Genomic DNA, 23,983 nt, shown 5'->3' on the forward strand with positions numbered 1-23,983 from the left:
CAAAGTGTGCCACAAAGCTTATTCTTATCTTCAATAAGGTGAGAATTGTTCTGGCATGCACTCCACTTTTATTGCCCCAGGGGTGTGGCAATCAGCGGCATAAGGTGTGGTCTGGTAGCCTGGTAGTAAACCAGACCCTGGAATCTTTCAGATTAAGGGTCTGACCACGAATAATGAAAATAGCCCAACTTGAGGGGCGGCACCAAACATGCGTTTTAAAGTCTCACTGTACGCAATTGGATAACACTGCGACCAATGTTTACTCTGACTGATTCTGGACTTCGACGCAATTGGATAATACGACCAAAACCGAAAGTTGTAGCGCTGTCGTCATCAGTTCAGCTAGCCTTTGTCCCACCTACGCCGATTTGATTGGTTGCACCGATATTGGTGATCTGCAGAACTGCGCAGCACAAGATGCACGTGGTTAAAAATCTGTCCACAATGATCTAGATGGGCGTGTTTACGACTCTGCAGTCGATATCACATGGCCTTAACTTATCGCGGTAGCAAGGCGGCTGCTGCGCAGCAGCACAGTTGCTCTCCAGGTACTGCGGAGCCTAGACCGGCCTAGACCCTGCCTTCATGACGTCGGGACTTTGCCCTAATTGGCTTTTACATCCCTGACGTATGTGCTGGCGTTTAGATGCCTCTTCATATCCACAAGGGCCTGTTTCGTCACGTGGTCACGTCTAGACTGGGAAGAAGAGAGTGTCCAACTTCATAGCAGTGTTTGTATCCCCGCCCCTGCTGTCACCAGCAGATCTCCCTGCAAGAGGTCATTTGGGGTTGAACTTGAAAGTGCCTATTGCTCGTGGCCAGAGTATCTTACAGACACAATTCAAATTGTGTTCTCGCGAGAACTCTGGATTCCCAGGGTAGTGGTCTGGCACATGATCCAAAAATCATCTTACATCCTCTAAAAATGTTTACTTCACTGACCCAGAAAAACCTGGTCTATTGTGAAAGGTGCAGATAAATATTCTTGCGTTTTTTATGCTGTCCTTCAAACACAATCTGGTTAAGTATTGCTTTTTTCAAGCTTTTTGATGATTACCCCATGTCAGTCAATAGAGAAAGTAATTAACTGCATAAAACTGTTTTGTCATTGACTACAGTATGAAACCATGGGGAAGTTAGTTTCACTTTGCCTGTGAGCTGAAATAATAGGCCAGTGCAGATGCATAGGCTATACTCTGCTGGTCACAAACAGGTTTTTAGTGAAGCCAGGTTCAGTGGAATCCCTCAGCGCTACCTAGTTCAAAATAAAACTATGCAGAATTGGAAGTGTAGGATCAATATGACACCCTCTGAATGCATGCCAAGTTTCGTAAAACTCCGTTCACACATTAATTTGTGTGTACATTTAGTGACTGTACACCAACTGGCCTGTCACTGCCCCGTAGGCCATGTCAAATGAAAAAGCAAAAACAGGAACACAGAAACAGGCGTGCTCAACTCCAAAAATACAATTAATGTTGCTGTAAGACAATTAACCTCTAATCAGTAGGGTTTTTTTTAGGCCGGAATAAGTTCTCTTTTCTTGACAGTGTTCTGCAGAAAGGCATGTAACTTCCCTTGTGCTGTTATTTGGGAAATATGTTGATAGATTTGGTAGTCTTTTACTCATATGCAGACAAAAAGCATCTCTGTTGTAGGTTCTATGACACAATATTGTTAACAGTGTTTCATATCACATAGGCCTATATCAAGCCTCACTGTGTAAAGCATTGTAATAAATTACAAACTACATTTTAAAGTTTGTATTCTACAGTATTATCTCTAGTGGAATACATTGTAAAATTAATCTTCCTGCTAGTGGTGAGGAGGTGCAGAGAAACAGAGAAACTGCGAAACAAGAACTGCGAAACGTTTGCTTGTGTTGCTCATGCTGGCCACCAACCTGTCTACATTCTACCGTGGGGTGGTATCTCCCTAACTGGAAAGACAGACCTTGTTATCATTGAAGGCAATCTTAATGCAGTTAGATGAGATTCTGGAGCCAGTGGCAATTCCATATTGCCATAATATGGGACCAAATGCCATCCTTCAGGATGACAACGCTCGCCCCCATAGAGCTGGGATCATCAGAGAGTACCTCCAGAATTTGGGAGTGGAGAGGATGGAATGGCCTGCCGTGAGTCCAGACCTCAACCCAATTGAACACTTGTAGGATCAGCTTGGGCGTGCTGTAGGTGCCAGAGTCACCATCAGAACCAGGTTGGCTGACTTACAACAGATCCTTATCGAGGAATGGAATGCCATCCCACAGCAGAATGTAGCCAGGTTGGTGACCAGCATGAGAAGAAGGTGCCAAGCTTGCGTTTGCTTGTGTTGCTCATTCCATGGGAGCCCAATGCTTACAAGCTGTACCTCATTGTAAAGGTGACTAATAAACGATGAAAATTATATAAAACACTTAGTGTTTGGTATTATTAAAGTGGAGATATATTGGGCCAAAGTCAAGTTTCCTTACTTTTTGTGAGCGGTTTATTGTATGTATTGTGTAGCCTACTGTATGCAGCCCTCAGCCTGCTGCTACACTGTGTGTGGGGCGAGGCTATAGCCCTATCTAAGCTGCTTTTTGGCCCTGGACAAATGTTTTTTTTATGTAGGTGATTAGGAACAATATACAGAAATGAAGGAATACCACACTTTTTAATGTTATAATATTGTCTATGTTGTTGTATGTTATGCCAATGCAGCTGTGTTCCTCTTTACAAGAGAATCCAGTCTAGGCCTACTTGTAAATGTAAATCCATAACTCACCAACATGAAATGTGAAAGGTTTGGCTGGCTAAAGTCAATATAGGCTGCAGTGAAAGAAAATCACAATTTTGAAAATGACATCATTTTGTTCATTGCCATGTTATGCCATTACAACTGTGTGTCTGTTAATCAGAGAATCCAATATTCCTGGCCCTGACTGCATCCTTATGTAAAACGGTGAAAAACCCCACCCCACATTCTCTATTGATGTTTTGTTGAGGTAGGTTGAGATTTCATCCCCAGAAGAGGAGAGTGTTAGTGAGAGAGAGGAGAGAGTTGACGAGAAAGAGAGGAATAAGTCAGTGAGGGAGAGGAGAGTATGTGAAAGAGAGGAGAGAGTCAACTCATTGCATGGTTTAAGGTACGTGGTTTTAAAGAGTTGCACAGTTGGTATACACATTCATGAGACCGAAAAGATCGAAAATGTGTGCGTTATTGAATGAGGTGGGCAGGTCTGGTCCAAAATGCCAGGGCCGATTTTTTGTCCCAGTCCGTCCCTGGGTATGAGCAAGTCGCTCTGATTCGAGTCTCTGCTTAAGGCAGAATCATAATATTCAGCCGTGAGAACTGTGTCGGTCATTGTGCTTGTTCTCTCTTTCTACTTAAGCACTTCAGCTAACTTGCAATGTGATCAGCAGTTGCACAGTTTTGGTGGCTGGCCACTTCTCAAGCTGCTGCTCTCATGCCACCTCATGCTGTTGCCCTGTCTCCTGCAGGGCTCCTGCCCCCCCCCCCCCCCCCTTCTCTCGCAGAACAGAAGCTGTTTGGCCAAAGCGGATGGTAGGCTGACCAGGTGGTGGTGTCCTCTCACTTTTGGTGTGCTATGCATAATGTGTCTTGTGTGTTTTCACAGTTTGGTGTGCTATGCCCGGACCCTTCCCCTTTTTGTCATTCTCTTGCTGCCGTGGTAAGCCCACAGCCCTGCTCCTTGTCCAGCATATGTTTAGGATTATGCCTACAGAGTATTGTGCAATATCTGAGTGCAGCTGCTGGTCCCTGTGGGTACCATATGAATGTTGTGTCCTGTGGTTGGATGTCTGTCTATTTGTTGAAATGCAGGTCATGAAGTCTATGTGTTATTGTTATGTGTCAATAAATGATCATTTTTATTTTCATAGAACCATGTCTCTAGTCTATAAGTGTCACAAACCTGCGTGTTCAATGGGGTCTAACTGACCAAAAGGATTTTGAATTAGTTCCTGGATGGGCATAACCCTCCCAGGTGGCGTATAGTCAACTATTTTCCTACATCTACCTCCGCCCTGCTACACTAGAAAACACTGTCAGTGTTAATGATGTCAGGAGGCATTATTTCCTGTCACAATACCTTACAATAAAGCAATTGTGTTTTCTTTATAATCACACCAGATGACTGTGGTTTAACACAGGAAGGAGAGGTCAGCAATAGAAGCAAACACTGCTCATCACAGAGCATTGAGACCAAAGCAAAGCAAGCATCTTCTGAAAGGTAACACTTCGATATATGAATTAAATCTCACATCGATATATACGCAAATGTCAGTAGATTTACTACAATCAAGTAATCTAATAGATTGAGTCTGCTAAAATATTAATTGATTCACTTCAGGAATAAACTATGTTGTGCTCACTAAAAGCTCTCTGTGTGTGGTTGTCAAGCTTAGCTTAAAGTTATGCAACTTTTGCATGTACAAATACAATTAGGTTGCTTTCATACTAGGTCCGTTTAGCTGGACCGGACCCGAGTGCGGTTATTTCTGCCGTAGTTGGTCTCTGTTCACATTACATGTTTGTCTGCGGACCCGGGTCCGTTTGCGTCATAATTAACACGAACTTCCAGAATTCTGTTTACAAAATATCACTTGGCAACACAGCAAAAGGCAATGCAATGAAGAGGACAAAGGTAAAGATTCTTTAGAATCTTCAGAATGTTTGCTTAGCAACCTGCTCCAGGGTTCTAGCGAACCGGACCCGAGACCACCTTTTCAGGCGGACCCGAGTCCGGTCCCGGGTCCGCACCCGAGTTCGGTACGGTTGCGTTCACACTATCAAAAACAGCCGGACCATCGGACCAAACGAACCCGGGTCCGGTCCAGCGGACCTAGTGTGAATGGGCCCTTACAAGTGCCATTAGATTGTCTCACAATGTCTTCACATTTCACCAGAACACTTTACTTGAAAGTATGGTTATGGTTATGGTTATTTAGCAGACGCCTTTGTCCAAAGCGACATACAAATAAATAACAATACAAATTAAATAACAGTGAACAATTATAAAAAGGGGGAATAGCAATATTATCAATAAAACAATCAATTAAGCACTAACCTAATGAGAAATAAAACAATGAAATGAGAATAGCAATCAAATAAGTCACTCAGTTAATTATATAATAACAATAACTATAGCATGGTAAGGCTAAATTTAAGGACAATAGCAGAATAAATGTCAAATTCTAACAATGGACAAATTATAACAAAACAATACTAAATTATAACAAAACAATACTATTAAGTATATAAGTATATTCATAAGTGACATGTCATGAACCCTAACATGCCATGACAAAAACCAAATGACACTTAATGACAGAAGCATTATGACATAAATATTTATTACTTGTTTATAATGTTCATAACAGTGTCATGTCACTCTTATGTAGACACCTTCAAATAAAGTTAAACCAAACTTTCAATGAAACTGATTTTCTAATGAGACAATTATGTTCTGCTAAAGTGTTGAACAATGTGGTGTTAAAAACTACTAAATTCAGGCTAATTGCTGTCTGTTTGCAGGACATGAACATCATGGATAAAGCAAATGAAACATTCTATTCATCGTATGATAACGAATCTGATGAATATACATATGAATATGAGTATGAGCCTAGACCACCTGCTGGTCCCATGTGTGATGCTCTGTGTGTTTTCCTCCTGACATCAAACATCATCATCTTCATTCTGGGCATTGTGGGAAATGGCCTTGTCATTTGGATCATTGGCGTAAAGACAAAGCGCACGGTCAACTCCTTATGGTACCTGAGCTTGGCAGTGTCTGACTTCTTGTGCTGCACGACTGGCCCTTTCAACGGTGTCTATATGGCAACTGGACATTGGCATTTTGGACATTTCATGTGTAAGTTAATATCTGTGGCCTTCCCCCTTAACATGTACAGCAGCATTTTCCTCCTGCTTGTCATCAGTGTGGACCGATGCATGTGTGTTGTATTTCCTGTGTGGACTCAGAACCACCGGACTCTGAGGAAGTCTTCTGCCATCATCGCCCTGGTCTGGACTGTCTCTGCACTGCTAGCTTTATCCTCCCTAGTTTTTTCTACTACACAGACAGCAAAAGATGATACCAAGTGCATCAATAATTCCACTGCATTTTCCCGTAAAATTGTGGTGTTTATTGGTTTCATATTTGGACTTGCTGTCCCTCTGATGGTCATTGTGATCTGCTACTCTGTTATTATGTTGAAGCTGAGAGCCAATCGTATGATGAGATCTTCAAAGCCCTTTAAGGTGATGACCGCTGTTATAATAACATTTGTGATCTGCTGGCTTCCTTTCCAAATCTTTCGGCTGCTGGAAGTCTACCACGCGCTGTATTCTCATACCCTGTTGAAAATAGGTATTCAAGTAACAATGACCATAGCCTATGCCAACAGTTTCATGAACCCAATTTTATATTCATTCATGGGTCAGGACATCAGGAATAAATGCCTGATGTCTGTTCTTTCAAGGATGGAAAGTGCCTTGCAGGAAGAACGGCGTTCCACAAAAGCTATGTCCATGTCAAAATCAAGCTCTTAATATCTGTTTGCACATCGTGCCTTAGCTGTTCTAAAACAAGTGTAATCTACTGCCTCTCGGGGCTTATTGATTAAGTATTAGTCACATTAATATGACTTGATAATACTCTACAGAAGTCATTTTAGTGCTTTTTGGCTTGCATTGTACAGTCTGCCTGTTGCGTGTGTTACATAACCTGCCACCACATTGAGCAATGGTTTGCAATTTGTTTTGGTTTGTGAGCTTAAACCTAAAGCTTGTCCACTGATGTTGAAATTACTGGAAATAAATAATTTTGTGGAAGACCAAGGAGGATCGAAATTGTTAACACATTATACATTAACTTGTGAACTTATTTTTTATATGTGTGGGGCAGTGCTATCATATGCAGCAGTCTAAAACGTTGTGGGTTCAGTTCTCGGCTTCCACCGTTGTGCCTTTGAGCAAGACACTTAACCCCAAATCCTTTGTAATATACTTTGGATAAAGTGTCTGCTAAACAAATAAATGTAAAGATGTTACTGTTCACAATGTACTGTATCTATCAACCTCTCTTATTTCATTAAAACTTTCAAAAATATTCCAATATTTTCACAGTCACAAACCCTGTGTACCTCTGCATAACACTACAGGGCCCGTTTCTGTGTTGGGCAAAACAGCCAAACAGCAACAGATGGTAATTCTGATGTTTGGTTTCTTCTCACTGTTATCACAGTTGATCTCTACACGCACAGCTTATGGCCCAGCCAACAGTCAGCAACAGCAACCTGCCATTAAACACTCAAGATGATAATGACTGATTGTGACTTCCATTTGACCAGATGGTGATATGCAACTGCGCTTCCTTGCTACACTTCTCTTTTTTCCTACAGTGAAGCTGATTGCATATCACCACTATGTGGGCAGATGTAGCAGTGCCTGGAAGCCACCGTCAAAACGGATTCTGAGAATAAACTGTGCAGCTACACAGCTACAGTGCGTTATTTCCTTATTAACTAACGGCATAGGAGGCTGGCCCACATTCAAGGTCTGAGTCAAAACTGAGTCTTTTTGTTTAAAGACAAGACCGAGACAAGACCAAAAGACAAAAAAAGGAGAGTTTCATGATTTACTTCTTGCATTTTACATTGTCTACCAAACCATTTTCTCAGCTGGAGTCCAAATTTAGCATTGTATGATGTCAACATTTCATTAAAGTTGAATGTGTTGAACTATGGTTCAAGTAATCAAATGTAATAATTGCGGATTGCTTACCTATATAGAGGCATGCATAGGAATGACCGTAGGTCAAGCTACTTCAACCCTCTCCAGAATAACTGCTGTGCCGTTTAGACAATGATTACATATTTCAAAACCTTTACACAGCACAGCATAGCACCATGTAATATATTTCAATACCAGTCAATATTATTTTTTATTGAAATAAGAATATGTGTAATGATGGATATTGTAGAATATACCATGAAATATACACAGTATAAAATTCCTTCCTGTAGGCCGAGTTTTTTACTTTCAATTCCGAAACGAGACCAAATATGGTCTAGAGACCGGACTCGATGTGTATGTGTGTGTGTGTGTGTGTGTGTGTGTGTGTGTGTGTCTGAGAGAGTGAGTGCATGTGCATGTATGTGGGCGTGTTTGTGCATGTGTCTGTGTTCATTTTTATGTGCGTGTGTGTGTGTGTGTGTGTGTGTGTGTGTGTGTGTGCAGGTGTGTATGTGTGTGCATATGCCTACCTGTCTGTCTACTGTGTGTGTATGTATGTGTCTGTTTGTGTGTATTTATGTGTGTGTGTGTGTGTGTGTGTGTGTGTGTGTGTGTGTGTGTGTGTGTGTGTGTGTGTGTGTGTGTGTGTGTGTGTGTGTGTGCGTGCGTGCGTGCATGTGTGTGTCTGCGCTTGTCTGTGTTTGAGTGTGTGGGTGTGTGTGCGTGACAGTATCATCCAGCAACCCTTCGCTCAACACCACCATCTACAGGGTGATGGGTGAAGTCACTAATGTAAACATAAATTAATTTATTTTACAGCTCCCTATGGATGAAATTCCACAAAACTTGGCATACTCCCAGAGGATGTCATGTTAATCATACATATGAAATTTGGTGCAGGTCATAACCTTTCATCTGAAGATAGGGGCGATTAAAGTAATATAATATTGCATTTTCATTTTTTACCATGGGGGTGCAAATCATAAATGACTGGTTATAAACTAAGTTGACGCAGGCTCTTGAGCCCAACATACCATAAACAATTCATCATCCCAGGTGCCACGGTTCAGGTAGTTATTTAGGGGAAAGAATTGGGGGGTTTCGGGGGGGCCAGCGCGGGGGTCGAGTGGCACCCGTGGACCAAACTTTTTTTTTTTTCGTAAAAGTATACTGGGGCTACATGTTCACAAGTTTCATGATGATGGGAAAGAAGAAGGAGAAGAAGAAGAAGAAAAAAAAAACCTTTGACAATCACTATATGACTGCTACCCTACGGCGGTCATAATAAATAATTGAAAAAAAAAAAAGTTTTTATGGTTCAGTGTCTTTATACACCAACCTTTGGGGCACTATTATGGAAATCTATGTCTTGACTCTTCCTCTTGAAACTGGTAGCTGCTTCGTACAACTTGAAGGAATGAAATGTCTGTGGCATCCGTGATTGTCACATTGGCAGCTGATTAAGGAGCAGCAACTAATGACGTTCGCCAGTCTTCACACTAGCTGCAAAATGACCCTCACAGTTTCTATACCTGAACTTACCTCTAGACTGACAGGCCAAACCTGGTGTCCCTTTTCCCTGCATTCCTGTGCATGAGACACAGTCCACAGGTGTGGGTTTCTTTCCAGCTCCCAGTGCACAGGCACTGGTGCCACACCGCCCCCTAGTGGACCTGGTGAGCAGTGTCAAGGTGGCCCAGAGATGGCCATGGCCCCCAGGGTCCCCACGCTCATCTGCTTTTTGCCCTTCATCAGGTCCTGCAGGGAGGTCATCCCGAGGTCATTAGGCTTGAGGAGGTATAGCGTGTGTGTGAGTGGTGAATCTCATCCTTTGGAGCAGCAGCTGGTGAGGTTTGAGGGAGTAGAATGTGTGTAGCGTACAGTATGTGTAGTGTGCGAGGCATGTGTGTGGCGTGTGTGTAGTGTGTATGTGGCGTGTGCGTAGGGTCTCACCCCTCGGGGCAGCAGTAGGTGTAGCTGCTGGCGTGGGTGAGGTCGGGCTCGGCGGTGGGAGGAGTGGAGGCCAGACGGCAGTGGTTGATGAAGAGGACCAGGCCCAGCAGCAGACACAGCACCAGGCACAGCAGCAGGTAACTCTGCCTGTCTGACACCTGGAGCACACACACACACAGATGAGGCTTCCGTGGGACTGAAATGTTAATATATGTCTCCATTTTTTTTCCACTTTACTTGATTCAAAGTGGATTAACCTACTCAATTGGAACACACACACACACACACACACACACACACACACAGGGTTGGGTACTTATCGCAGTTCAACTGATATCGGTACTGGTGCCGGTTCCTGAGGTTCGGTGTCGGTATACTCTTACTGGATCTGTAACACCTTGTTTGTAGGTAGAGAGATGCACATGGACATCTTACTCATCTTTCAGTGGTCTGTGCTTGGGTGTGTGTGTGTGTGTGTGTGTGTGTGTGTGTGTGTGTGTGTATGACCAACAGATAGAGATCTCTTTCAGGTGAACTGAAACCCTCCTCACAAACACATCACCCCGGTTATTGTAGCTGTATTTGCGGTCTCTTAGGCTGCACTTCATGTGTTTATCCCTGTGTGGATGTGTGGTGTGAACCCTTATCGTGTGTTACATGAGCGGCTGAGACTATCCATGTGTTGCCTCATGTAGAGTTGTAAACATGCCTTGCTGTCTATTCCAGTAAATGGCTGCTTTGGCTAATAGTGATCTCTACTTTGGATGAATTTGCAACAATATTTATAACTTTATTTAAGAGATTTGGGATGGGACATTCACTTCCTTTGACATTTACATATCTTCCTGGTAACATCAACAGAACATGAGATAAAATCTACAGGACGCCTTGGTGTGTGTGTGTGTGTAGCCTAAGTGTTTGTGGTTTTGCATGCGTATATACCACCTCCAACACTCACTGCGCCCTAATAAAAGAATAATTAGAGACTTGCACTGAGGGATTACTTTTTAAATAGCCTACTGTAGTTATAACAGTTTATATTGATTAAATTAAAAATAAAAAATAAATGAAAAGGGAAGTATAAAGTAAAATTAATGTTGCTGTCAGACAAAAGGGCATATACTCAGCAGACAAGTTTTAGGCCGGTATATTGTGTTGACAGGCATGTAACTTCCCTTGTGTTGTTAAAAAAATATATTTCAGAAATCTTTTGGTAGATTTGGTAGTCTTTTAGCCCATGTGCAGACAAAAACATCTCTGTTGTAGGTTCTTTGACACAATGTTGTTAACAGTGTTTCATAGCATGGCCTATAACTGTAACACTATAAAGCATTGGAATACTGTACATTACAAAATACATGTAAAGGCTTGTATTCTACAGAAGCCTTTTATCTGTAGTGGAATACATTTTAAAACTAGAATTGTATCTCCGAGTAGCTGCAAGAGTGGGCTTGCTCAGGTGCAGATCGCCAAAAGGATCGCAACGGTACCTCATTTTCGAAAATCAGGCATACGGGTCAAAAGCTACAGTACATGCACACACTTTCACAGGCACACACAGCCCAGGCCAGCCCAGGCCAGCCCAGGCCAGCCCAGCCCAGGCAGCTGGCAGATCTGCCAGCTGCAAGCAATCAAGCCAGCAGCTATAAGGAGCTGTTATGTCACAATGCCTGAACATTCCGCCATTCATTTCAAAGGGACCGAAAAACGCAGAAAAACAGGAATACCGCAGAAAACGGGCAGCCACCCAAAATCAATAAGCAACCTGAATTTTTAGTGTTGGAACCGCGTCGATAGCTCAAACGCTGGAGCAAGCCCACTAATAAATAAACTTAAGAAGAACAATAGTGGGCTTGCTCCAGCAAGTCAACTAATAAGTAGGCCTATAAGAAGTAAACTTAAGAAGAACAATATAGTGGCATTGGCTTTGCAATGCTTTGGACTTGCTGTCCAACAAATTAATCTAGCAAACACTACAGTATTAATGATGTCAGGAGGCATTTTTCCTAGTGTCACAATACTTTACAATGTAGCAATTGCATCATTATATATACATATATATATATATATAAATATATATAAAATCTTCACTAAATTTGTTTAAGTTACTATTTCTAAGCAGGAAAAACATTGCATTTTTTTTTGCCCATTCAGATCATAATGCGTACCATAGAGGGTTAATAAATGTGTCAAGCATGTCTTGCATAGAGGAAGGAGAGATCAGCAACAGAAGGAAACACTGATCACAGAGCATTGAGACCGAAGCAAAGCAAGCATCTTCTGAAAGGTAACTCTTCCATATGAATTAAATCTCATATCAATACACAAATGTCAGCATATTTACTACAGTCAATTAATCTAAGAGATTAACTCTGCTAAAAATGTATTAATTCGCTTCAGGAATGCACTTTGAAAAAATTGTGTTCCACTAAAAATTCTATGTGTGTGGTTGTTAAGCTTATGTGTATTTATTTTTGTAAATGCCATCAGATTGTCTCATCCTTTTTAAATTCACATTTCTAAAATTTTAAAGGACCTATAATTAAATATCTAGCCTACACCCTTTTGTAACCTAGTACATACGGTAGCCATGGATACCCTGAGAATTAAACTATATTATTTTTGCTTTACTGTGTTAAAATGTATTAAATCTTGTTTACTGGATAAGTGTTTTTTTTATGTGAAACACTTTTGGGAACACTTTACTTGACGGTATCTACAGAAGAGTGACATGCATGGCACTGTTGTAAACACGACACTGTCATGACTGAAGCCTAACCCTAACTTGTCAAGGCAAAAACTGAATGACACTTAATGACAGAAGCACTTAGATTCTCTGCCCAAACCCGAACTGCGGGCTGGTGTTACAGATCTCGGTGGGATCCTGTTACCTAAACAATTAGTAGGCTGTTTTACCTAATTTACTGCAGATGTGACTCCGATTCTAGAAATGGTAACGTTAACCACGCTACAGTAACTTTGCGTTGAGCCAATTGAACCTACTTCTGTGCAATGAAGATTTACCCTAAATAGCTTATACTGTAACTGCTATTTCTTTTCAGGATATAATGGGCAGAGACTCAGGAATAAATGGAACATTGGTTTCAATGGTCCATGACGAAACTAATGATTATACATACAATCCTGACCTTGAACCACCTGCTCGTCTGTCTTGTGACGCTCTGTGTGCTTTTGTCCTGACATCAAACATCATCATCTTCATTCTGGGCATTGTGGGAAATGGCCTTGTCATTTGGATCATTAGCGTAAAGACAAAACGCACGGTCAACTCCTCATGGTACCTGAGCTTGGCAGCGTCTGACTTCTTGTTCTGCGCGACTGTTCCTCTCAACGGTGTCTATATGGCAACTGGACACTGGCATTTTGGACATTTCATGTGTAAGTTCGTATCTGTGGCCTTCCCCCTTAACATGTACAGCAGCATTTTCCTCCTGCTTGTCATCAGTGTGGACCGCTGCATGTGTGTCGTATTTCCTGTGTGGACTCAGAACCACCGGACTCTGAGGAAGTCTTCTGCCATCATTGTCCTGGTCTGGATTGTCTCTGCACTGCTAACTCTACCCTCCTTTGTGTTTCGTACTATAGAAGATGATACCAAGTGCATCCATGATTATGATTCCACTGCATTTTCCCGTAAAAACACTGTGTTGATTGGTTTTATATTTGGACTTGCCATCCCTCTGATGGTGATAGTGATCTGCTACTCTGTTATTACGCTGAAGCTGAGAGCCAATCGTATGATGAGATCTTCAAAGCCCTTTAAGGTGATGACCGCTGTCATAATCACATTTGTAATCTGCTGGCTTCCTTTCCAAATCTTTCAGCTGCTGGAAGTCTACCATGCATCATATTCTCATACCCTGTTGAAAATAGGGATTCAAGTAACAATGACCTTAGCCTATGCCAACAGTTTCATGAACCCAATTTTGTATTCATTCATGGGTCAGGACTTCAGGAATAAATGCCTGATGTCCGTTCTTTCAAGGATGGAAAATGCCTTGCGGGAGGAAGGCTGTTCCACAAAAGCTATGTCCATGTCAAAATCAAGCTCTTAATACTGTATCTGTTTGCACATCTTGCCTTAGCTGTTCTAAAACAAGTGTAAACTACTGCCTCTCGGGGCTTATTGATTAAGTATTAATCACATTAATATGACTTAACAATACCCTCTACAGACGTCATTTTAATGCTCCTTGTCTTGCATTGTACAGTCTGCCTGTTGCGCGTGTTACATAACCTGCCACCTCAATATTGAGTAATGGTTTGCAATTTGTTTGGTTTGTAAGCTTGAACCTGAAGTTTGTGCAGGTGAAATTACTGGAAATAAATATTTTTGTGGAAGACCAAGGAGGATCGAAATTGTTAACACATTATACATTAACTTTATTTGTCATACTGTATGTGTGGGGCAGTGGTATCACAGTGGATAGGGAGCAATACAGCAGCCTAAGTTGCGGGTTTGGTTCTCGGCTTCCACCGTTGTGCCTTAGCAAGACCCCAAATCCTTTGTAATATAATTAACATTCCAACACCCCCAGACAATGGCGGTGCGCATAGGTAGCAAGGCAGGTGCTACAGGTGCTCTCTCCGCTGTTCCCCAGTCAAACAATAAGCTCGGTTTTTGTTTAAAAATCAACGCTTCACAAAGGGCAACGATCGCAGACTTGATCCAGGCATTTTTAGTCATAAGTTACATTGTTACCCTCCTGGCTTTATCGGTACGTTGTTGTTGGGCAACAGCATACACACCGCAACATAATGAAAACAATGTTTTTACCTGTGATACGCGGAGTCTGTTCATCTCCTACTCCACGATACTGAACGACGGAAAAGCAACTGCTCCTGGAAAGCAACTACGATCCATAGAGAGAGACAGGCCATTCAAACGCCTAAGGAGATCGGTTAGCTACCTCTCTATCATACTCCTGCTGGCTGGCGATGTCCACCAAAATCCAGGGCCCAACTCCAACTGTAACGTTAATGGTGATCCATGGCGCGTTGCGTCCATCAAACAAGGTACTGTTGATCCGATTAACTTCGAGTTGCCCCAGGGAGGTGACAATATTCCATCTTCCTCGAAAACTGCCACACTGACAAATGTGACTGGAGTGCTCCCGGTGTGTAGTGGAATCCCCAATCATAAACATCGCAACTTTCTGCGTCTTCAAACAACTAACCATGCGAAAGTTCTATGGGATCCGCGCGCAAAGCCCAAGGGACTACTCGGGGGGCATTTAAATATCCGAAGTGTCGCTTCTAAAACGGAGCAACTCGAAAAACTGCTCATGGACTCAAATCTAGATTTTCTTTGTTTGTCTGAATCATGGCTTACGGACTCATCTCCCGACACCGCATATATTATACCTGGTTATAATGTTTTTAGAAAAGATAGAAAGACTGGTAGAGGAGGTGGGCTATTGATATATGTCAGAAACCAAATTAACTGCAAAGAGGTTGACCTTAACTGTATGGATATGGAATGTATAGCAGTGCGAATGGTCCTATCTGCCAACATGTCTTTTACTGTTATTTGTAGCCTATATACAGACCACCTTCATCTAACTGTAAGTTTTATGAATACTTGAGAAATATTTTGAAAGAATTTGACAGAAACAAAGAACTAATTTTACTTGGTGATTTTAATATAAACTGGATGGAGAAATCCAAAAGGAAAAAACTCAAAGATATTACAAATCAATTTGATTTAACACAATTAGTCCAAGGTCCCACTAGAATTACTTCATTGTCCCAAACACAGATTGATCTTATATTTAGTAATAAGGCAGAGAGAATAATTAAAACTTTTAATTTTCTGACTGGGCTATCAGATCACAATTTGACACTGATCTCCAGGAAACTAACTAAGCAAAGGTTTAAGTATCAACAAGAAAGTAAAAAGGTCTTTAACATCATACCAAAACGGCTTATCAATGATTTTGAAAGCCAATTTAGACAACTTTCTTGGAATGAGTTGCTTGCCACAGATAATGTTGATGACGCATCTGAGAGCTTAATGACAATGATTAACAAAGTTAAAAGTGAATTCAGTAAAAATATCACTTACTCTAGGAAAAAGCAAAACTTGCCCTGGCTCAGTGAACAAGTATGGGCTTTAATGAGGCAGAGGGACTATGCATTAAAAACTGCAGTTAGGTCTAAGTTAGCCCACGATAGGAGAAACTTTCAACAATTGCGTAACAAAGTTGTAAAAGAACTGAGAAAATCAAAAGCAAATTTTTTTATCAACATTATCAAGGACTCCAAAGGAAATAGCAGGCAAACTTGGAAAAACATTAATATGGTCCTTAAAAAGGATCATAATAGTAATAAAGATAAGGGGCTTGAGCTACAAGTACAGGGCACTTTAACACAGGATAAAGTCAAAATCTGTTCTGAGTTTAATACTTATTTTATTGATTCTGTGCAAGACTTAGCAAAAGGATTTGGACCCAGAGAGAAGTGCATTACACCACCAAATGATAATCTCCCACTTTTTAACATATCTGAGGTCACAGAATCCTCTATAGTTAAAACCATAGGCCACCTTAAGAACTCAAAGGCTAAAGATGTTTTTGGTTGTGATTGTGCATTTGTGAAGAAGTATGTATCCTCTCCACTCCAATTACTCATCTGGTTAACTTGTCTTTTAACCATAGTTGTTTTCCTATGGCCTGGAAGACAGCAGCAATAACTCCTGTTTACAAGGCTGGTGATGTAACTGATGTTACCAACTACAGACCTATCAGTATACTCCCTGTCATTTCTAAAGTGAGTGAAAGAATAGTGTGCGACCAGTTGATGGACCATTTAAATCAGGGCCATTTTCCACTGCACCCTATGCAATTTGGTTTTAGAAAGAACCATTCAACTGAGACCGCAAACTGTTACTTTATTGAACAAATCAAATCCAGCCTTGATAATGGGGGTGTTGTTGGTGCCGTTTTCCTTGATTTCAGAAAAGCCTTTGACACTGTGAATCATAATGTTCTGTTGTCAAAGTTATCCAAGTTTAATTTTTCCACTAAAGCTCTAACATGGATGGAGTCTTATCTGGACTCAAGGAAGCAGTCCACCAGAATTAATGATGTATGCTCTTCCTTTGCCAACAGTTCCATTGGAGTCCCACAGGGATCAATTTTAGGACCAATTCTATTTAGTTTATATATCAATGACCTGCCTCTGATTTGCCCAGACGTCAATATTCAAATGTATGCAGACGACACAGCAATTTATACGCATGCTAAAAATAGAGAACAGGCTGCTCTAAAACTTACTGCAGTCCTAAATAAAGTATCAGATTGGCTAACTAGTAGCTGTCTGACTCTCAATGTTAGTAAAACAGTTGCTATGTATTTCTCTAGAAAGATAAATGCACAGCAACAACCTGACATACTGGTCAAAGGAGAGGTGATTAAAATAGTTGACCATTTCAAATACCTGGGCATAATTATTGATTCTAATCTAAATTTTAAAAAGCATATTAAGAAGATATCCAGAAATGTCAGAGTGAGTTTGATTACTTTTAGACATATAAGACATCAATTACCCTTGCATGCTGCTAAACTGTTTATGCATTCAATGATTTTCTGCCATTTGTCTTATTGTGCTACAAGTTGGTCTCAGGCAGGGGTGACCACTCTGAAACCCTTGTACTCTCTATACAAACAGGCTGTGAAAGTGTTTGATAAGAAACCAAGAAAGTATCACCACTGTACTATCATAAAAAAACATAGCCTGTTAACATTTGACAGTTTTATTTGTTTCTCTGACATGTGTCTGATGTACAAATTAACCCATGATCTTGCACCACCACCACTTAAGCAATGTGTGTCATTCTGTAGAGACAATGTTAGGGTATCTAGGGCTGCAATGAGAGGTGACTGTTACACTACATTCAAAAAGACCACTTTTGGCCAATCAGCATTTTCATATCAAGCAACTAGAAAATGGAACTCAATCCCACTCCATATCAGAGACTCTTCAAGTTTTAGGGGTTTTAAAAAGTCTTTGAAGACATGGCTCAAAGACAATCAAGCTTGTGATCATTGACCTTTGTTTTTCATTTAGCTTTTCTTTTACTTGTAATGTTAATTCTATTGTCTTTTCATCTGTCTGTGTTTTTACTGTGCTTGAACATCCTGCCCAGGGACTACAGGTGCAAATTAGCTATTTAGCTAACCCTGGCATAGAAGTTATTCTATGCATGGTCCCTGTCAAACAAAATCAATAAACTAAACTAAACTAAATAAGTTTCTTTGGATAAAGTGTCTGCTAAGCGAATAGATGTAAACATGCTACTGTTCACAATGTATCTATCAACCTCTCTTATTTCATTAAAACTTTCAGAAATATTCCAATATTTTCACACTGTCACAAACCCTGTGTACCTCTGCATAGCACTACAGGGCCCGTGTCTGTGTTGGGCAAAACAGCCAAACAGCAACAGATGGTAATTCTGATGTTTGGTTTCTTCTCACTGTTATCACAGTTGATCTCTACATGCACAGCAAATGGCCCAGCCAACAGTCAGCAACAACAACCTGCCATTAGATGATAATGACTGATTGTGACTTCCATTTGACCAGATGGTGATATACAACTGCACTTCTTTGCTGCACTTCTTTTTTTCCCTACAGTGAAGCAGATTGCATATCACCACTATGTAGGCAGATGTATACAGTAGCAGGGCCTGGAAGCCACCGTCAAAACAGACCATGTGAGATGCAAAATTCTGAGACTAAACTGTGCAGCTACACAGCTACAGTGCGTTATTTCCATATTATTATATGGCTCTCTAGAATGTTGAGAGAGCTCCCATTCACTTTGAACGGGCCTCCCCAACGTTCTACCGGTGATTAATATGTATAATCACCGGTGAAAGTATATAATGACCGCTGTCAATGGCAACGGGTTTTGTGCTTCTAATTCACGTCTTTCATATCAATCCGCAACAAAGCCGTTCGCTGGTTGCAATGGAATTTCATTGAAAGTTACCAAGTATGTTGCCATGCAACACCTAACAACTGTCAACTGTGGCGAACTATTTATTTTCTATAAGTTAGCGGCAGCCACCAAACGGTAGCCAAGTCATTGCTAAAGACACATTGAGTTAAGTTTCATTACTCTTTTTGGCAAGTAGCCATATAATAAGCGGGATAATGTATAGAACGCCGGTCATTATCGGAAAATAATTCCCTTCAGGACGAAGCAAAACCCCTCCGCTGCGCGTCGGGGTTCTGTTCATCCTGTCGGGAATTATTTTCCGATAATGACCGGCGTTCTATACATTATCCCTTACTTATTCCACTGCTCGGTTGAGTTCCCCATTGTTCTGCGTTCTATAAGGGTGTGCATTAACTTTGAATAACCGCACGGCTATGAAGTAGTTCCATTGTTTTTGACCGTATTACACTTGAATATTAATTCGCCAAACTTGTTGTGAAGTTTAAATGCACTGTCACGTTACATACAAGCTGTAAAATACAGACGTTCAGATCATAGTAACGTTTAGCATATGACAGAGGTGTCATTTAGCTAGTTAGGTGGCAGTAGGCTAAGAAAAATAGCAATCTTTCAAAGTTAACGTTGATCAGAATCTTGGGATATGCCAGCTTGACAACGGGAGATTAGAACTAACGACTGGCTTTTGGCCATAGCAACCATCCATTTAGAACTAGTAACCGCAGTTTGAGAAATTAGCCTATCTCACGCTAAAATGGCGTCTTTCGGCTTTCCTTTCCGGTCCCTGGAACTAAACTTCCGGTCAGGGTAATAGCCGTTCATAGTGAATGACCACGGGGGAGCAGAGAAGCTAGAGGTGGTGTAATAAAACTCTGTGAACCGGTATCAAACAAAAACATCCCGCTTTTAGCTTTCGTACATTTCTCCTTGATGTGGGCCGTCGAAGAAAATGGATTCAAGCCACGAAGAGGGAGGAGGGAACACTATTTAACGTCTATAATGTCACAGTTGTTTGTAGCATAGCATTTTCGTATTAGCGACCTGTTCGGAATAGCTAGCTTCTAACGTTAGCGCTTTAAGTAAAGCCATGTAGAGTTAAATAAGACAGTGCCTTGTGTTTGTTCAACGGTCTCTGACACAACCCAAGCCAGGACGTCTGTTTTCACGACGACAACGAGGGACTGGGGTTGTTTGAGAAGTCCAACCGTGTGGAAAGGAAGATGTTGCTGTTGCTAGCTTAGCTAGCTTTGCTTCGGACAACGAACTAACGAACGACCGTCCCGGTAAGTTTTTATCTCCATTGAGTAGCGTTAAATGAATTGGCAAGGAGATAAATAGCCAGATGTACATTTGCAAATATATTATGTTTGTTTGGAGGTTTTTATTGGCTCTGTGCACTAGATATAGACGAACTTCCGTGTTTGTCTTATGGTTGGCGAACGTGTTTCTTGCCGTCTCTTCGTTGTCATAGCTGTCAGAAAAGCACCGACTAATGAGCACTTCAATCATACCAAAACGTAAGAAATACAATGCATGCAACTGTGTTTTGAGCTTCTTAAAACCGTGGGCGACTGCTGTGTGCCAGTTTGCTCGGTTTCAGGTCGATTTTAGCTTCCAGCTTTTTTTCTGAAAACACCAGCCTGTGTGTGCACGGAGGAGGGCAGGATTTCGGTGCCTGCTAACGTTACACGTTAATACAATTGCTTTTTGACATCGGGACTTTGTCTCTATCTAGTGTACAGAGCCAATAAATTGCCCTAAGTAACAAAGCAAAGATATTCATGGGTTTCATTAGGTCACTTTCGACAGGTGCACTAACGCAGCACTCATAATCTAGGTTGATTTGATACACCTGTGGAAAGAGACCTGATGAGACCCATGAATAGCTAGAAATGTTAGCTCGGTTTAGACAGCATATTGTGTTAGTGTGTTTTTAAAACTAAAGCCTACCTTACACTGACAGACTTTAACAAGATTTGGGAAAGATTCTTGAAAGATTGTAGTCGTTTGAGTAGTTTGAATGAGGGGCATACGTTAAAAGACTACTATCTTTCAACAATCTTTCCCAAATCGTGTCAAAGTCTGTCTGTAAGGTAGGCTTAAAGCGAGAGATTATTCCATACACATATAGTTAATACATATTTACTGAAACACATATTCTTGTTGTGGTGACACAGCACTCATAATTTACTGTCCTCATTAATTAGCATTGTTGCTTACAGTTTTTTCTCTACTTGTTTATGTGTTTGCATCAGGTGCATTGGATGCAAGCTCACACGAGGATAAAGGAACTGGAGGTGCTTGTGTTGACACGTGAGTATTTCTACTTCCCTGCTCTTATGCATACACACACCCATACACTCCCACAAAATCATTGACACATCACTCCCAACCATCACTGATCTTCATCACTCACGGTGTCTGCAACGTGCACACAAAATCATCAGGGACCACACACATCCCAGTCATGGACTGTTCTCCAACCGCCCGTCTGGGAAACGTTACAGGAGCCTAGGAGTTGCACCAGCAGGCTCAGAAACACCATAACACTGCTCAACACCAAGACCCACCACTAGCCCCTGCCCCCCTCTCCCTTGCACATGGACTAGAGATGGTCTGACTACCGATGATAACTGCCCTTTATCAAATGCACCTCATCAATGCACTATTATACAGAATTCTGTTAATATGGACTGTCTGATTACTCTATGCACTTTATGTACATAATGAATCAAGCTGCATTTGGTGTTTTATCTATATGTATACTGCTATAAAGAAAATAAGCACTTTTTAATGATTGCACTACTGGTTTGATACTAAACTGCATTTCGTTGTACTTACTTTTGCAACGACAATAAAGTTGAATCTAATCTAATCTAATATGTGAAGTTTCTAGAAATAATCACTGAATCCAAAATCAAGAAAATACATGGAAAAATACCAAATTGAACAAGAGATGCATGCATGTATGCACACACATACACGTTATTGAAGAAATGTTCATAAATGTGGAAATGATAAAAACGTACATGAATGTGGAATGATAAAAAAAAGTCTAATTTGTCTTTCAGGACATCAATGACGGTAATTCGTCTCACCAAGTCCTCCCCTCGGAAATGTCTGACTTGGTGTCAGTGACTGTCACACCAGGGAAGGGAAGGCTAGTGACCACAAGCTAACCTTGCTCCCAGATGGATCACAACAAAGCCACAGAAGAAACCTTGACCTGCCAGAGATCCACGTAGTGATCCACGTACTCCAGCCCCTGCCTCATAGCTGTGGTTTGCCATGTTTCCTTGAGGATCCTCCCTGCCAACCACTGCCGGGTCTTATTCCCCCTGGCAGCAAGGACTTCATGACTTGCTTTGAGCCTGCTCTCTTCACAGGTGGCTCAGAGTGTACATACATACACACATATATATATAGATAATTGGGTTATAGTTTGTTCATTGTGTTCATTTTGTGTGTACTTTTCTATGTTTTGTATTTCTATAATGTCCACACGTTTTTCAATAAAACATGTGTCTTTTTGGTACTTTGACACTAATCTTTGTAGCGCATACCGTATAATGTAGATCTCACTTTGCAGCTTCCCAATGTTTTTTTTAAATGACCAACTGGTGTAGTTATGTTTACCTGAGCACATGGCTTGTGCAACAATGTGATCACAAAATTCTCTACCAGCAGCACACAAAATAGCATATCCTCCGCGGTCCTGCTGGCCGAAGTTAGTGTCAGTAGTAGTGGGGTGAGTGGAACATATTAGCAAAAGTCTCTGAACCTGAACTCGTGGAACAACAACTAAAACTCTGGTGAAAGAAATAAGAGATTTGTCTTGCATAGTGTTGCAACAATTTACCAATTAGGTGTGTTTCAATGTGGAGATGTTTTGGATACCATACAAATGATGACCATATTAAGGACAGACAGGCACACAAGGCACTTAAAAAATGATATACCTGCTTGGCGTTTTATGTAAGCTTGCCTTTTAGGACACTCGCAAGTTAGGCTCCCTATTGTAGACTACTGTTTAGCCTACACAGGAAGGTGCATATTAATACTGCAAGATACTCAAAGTCGCCCAGGTCTTAGACATTGTTGCACGGAATGTGTATCAATCAACTAGGCTTCAGTGATGTTTAACAAGAAACACGGGGTAAGTATAGCGTTTGTTATAGCTATTAGGCTATTGATGCATGCTCTAGACAAGTCGTTTTGATGGAGATGCGTATGTAAACAATAGTTTTTTCGGTGCCGTTGTTCCTTTTGCCCCTGACAGATTCAATGTTTAAAACACCTTGTTTGCAGCTCCTCGATCTTTCTAAGAGATCGGTAGCACAATGATCTCACAACGTCAGGCCTACTACTTTGAAGACCATACAAAGATATGCACATAAAATACTTAATAATTTTGTTACACAGCTTTATTGAAGTGCAATACAAGCTATGGGTTTTGATCTGACGTTAGCCATGTAGCTAGCTGACATCAACATTACCTTCACAACTATACAGATTGTTCATGGAACGATTTATATCCACAATCCAATATTGAACGTGTAGTAGAAGTACATGATACTTGTTTCGTTACGCTGCTTTATTGAAGTGCATTTACAAGCTGTTGTTTCTTATATTATATCTAGTAGCCTATCTGGCTATCTGGTATTAGCCGTCTAGCTAGCCGACTGACCTTTGCCTTCATAATTATATATAAATTGTACATGGGACAATTTATATCCCCGGTCCAGTTTGGATCGCTTAGTTTTCGTGTGGAGTTCCACAATTTCCTCCACCTGTGATAGACTTATCTTTTGAAAATGCCGCAAATTCCTTGTAAACTTGTACATCGCTCCGATTACATTGGACTCTCCATAAGACAGTGTTGACCGGAAGTAGCACGACACCTAGCGAATATTCAAAATGGCGGCGTGATATAGGCTAATTAGTTGAAATGTGTCTGGGAAAAGTAGTTCTACAAACAAAACAGTTCTAGCGATTAAAACATTTAAATTAGCACCGGAAACGAACACAACGCAGTGGCAACAGTGGAATAAGCGGGATAATGGACTTCACGCCGTGCGGTTATTCAAAGTTAATGCACTTTTCTAGACGGAACGTCCCTCCGCTTCGCGTCGGGCCGTATCACCGTCTAGAACGTGCATTAATTAAGCATTATCGCACGAGTGGGAGTGGTGTTGTTGGCCAATATCGCCACGGCTGTGGTTCACCGCAGGCACGAAGCCGAAGGCTGAGTGCCGTAGGTAACTACAGCCGTGGCGATATTGGCCAACAACACCACGACCAC

At 41.3% G+C, this 23,983-nt stretch overlaps 2 protein-coding genes and 1 long non-coding RNA gene across 3 annotated transcripts; all 3 read left to right on the forward strand.

Annotated features, from left to right (window-relative positions):
* Positions 1-5,688: 5,688 nt before the first annotated feature.
* Positions 5,689-6,561, forward strand: LOC134099095 (chemerin-like receptor 1; the record flags this gene model as incomplete). The annotated part of the gene is made up of 1 exon (XM_062551823.1): positions 5,689-6,561. A coding segment is annotated over one exon (873 nt), but the record flags the coding sequence as incomplete, so codon positions are not given.
* Positions 6,562-12,767: 6,206 nt separating this feature from the next.
* LOC134099102 (chemerin-like receptor 1) lies at positions 12,768-13,794 on the forward strand. Its single transcript, XM_062551838.1, has one exon. It carries the CDS (start codon positions 12,768-12,770, stop codon positions 13,773-13,775), a length of 1,008 nt encoding a protein of 335 aa, XP_062407822.1. The 3' UTR covers positions 13,776-13,794.
* A 5,626-nt stretch (positions 13,795-19,420) lies between these two features.
* Positions 19,421-22,089, forward strand: LOC134102000 (uncharacterized). The gene is made up of 3 exons (XR_009941476.1): positions 19,421-19,964; positions 20,937-20,994; positions 21,753-22,089. It is a non-coding gene; the product is annotated as an uncharacterized LOC134102000 (long non-coding RNA).
* The last annotated feature ends 1,894 nt before the right edge of the window (positions 22,090-23,983 follow it).

Source organism: Sardina pilchardus, chromosome 2 (assembly GCF_963854185.1).
Source record: "Sardina pilchardus chromosome 2, fSarPil1.1, whole genome shotgun sequence".
Classification (NCBI taxonomy): Eukaryota; Metazoa; Chordata; class Actinopteri; order Clupeiformes; family Clupeidae; genus Sardina; species Sardina pilchardus.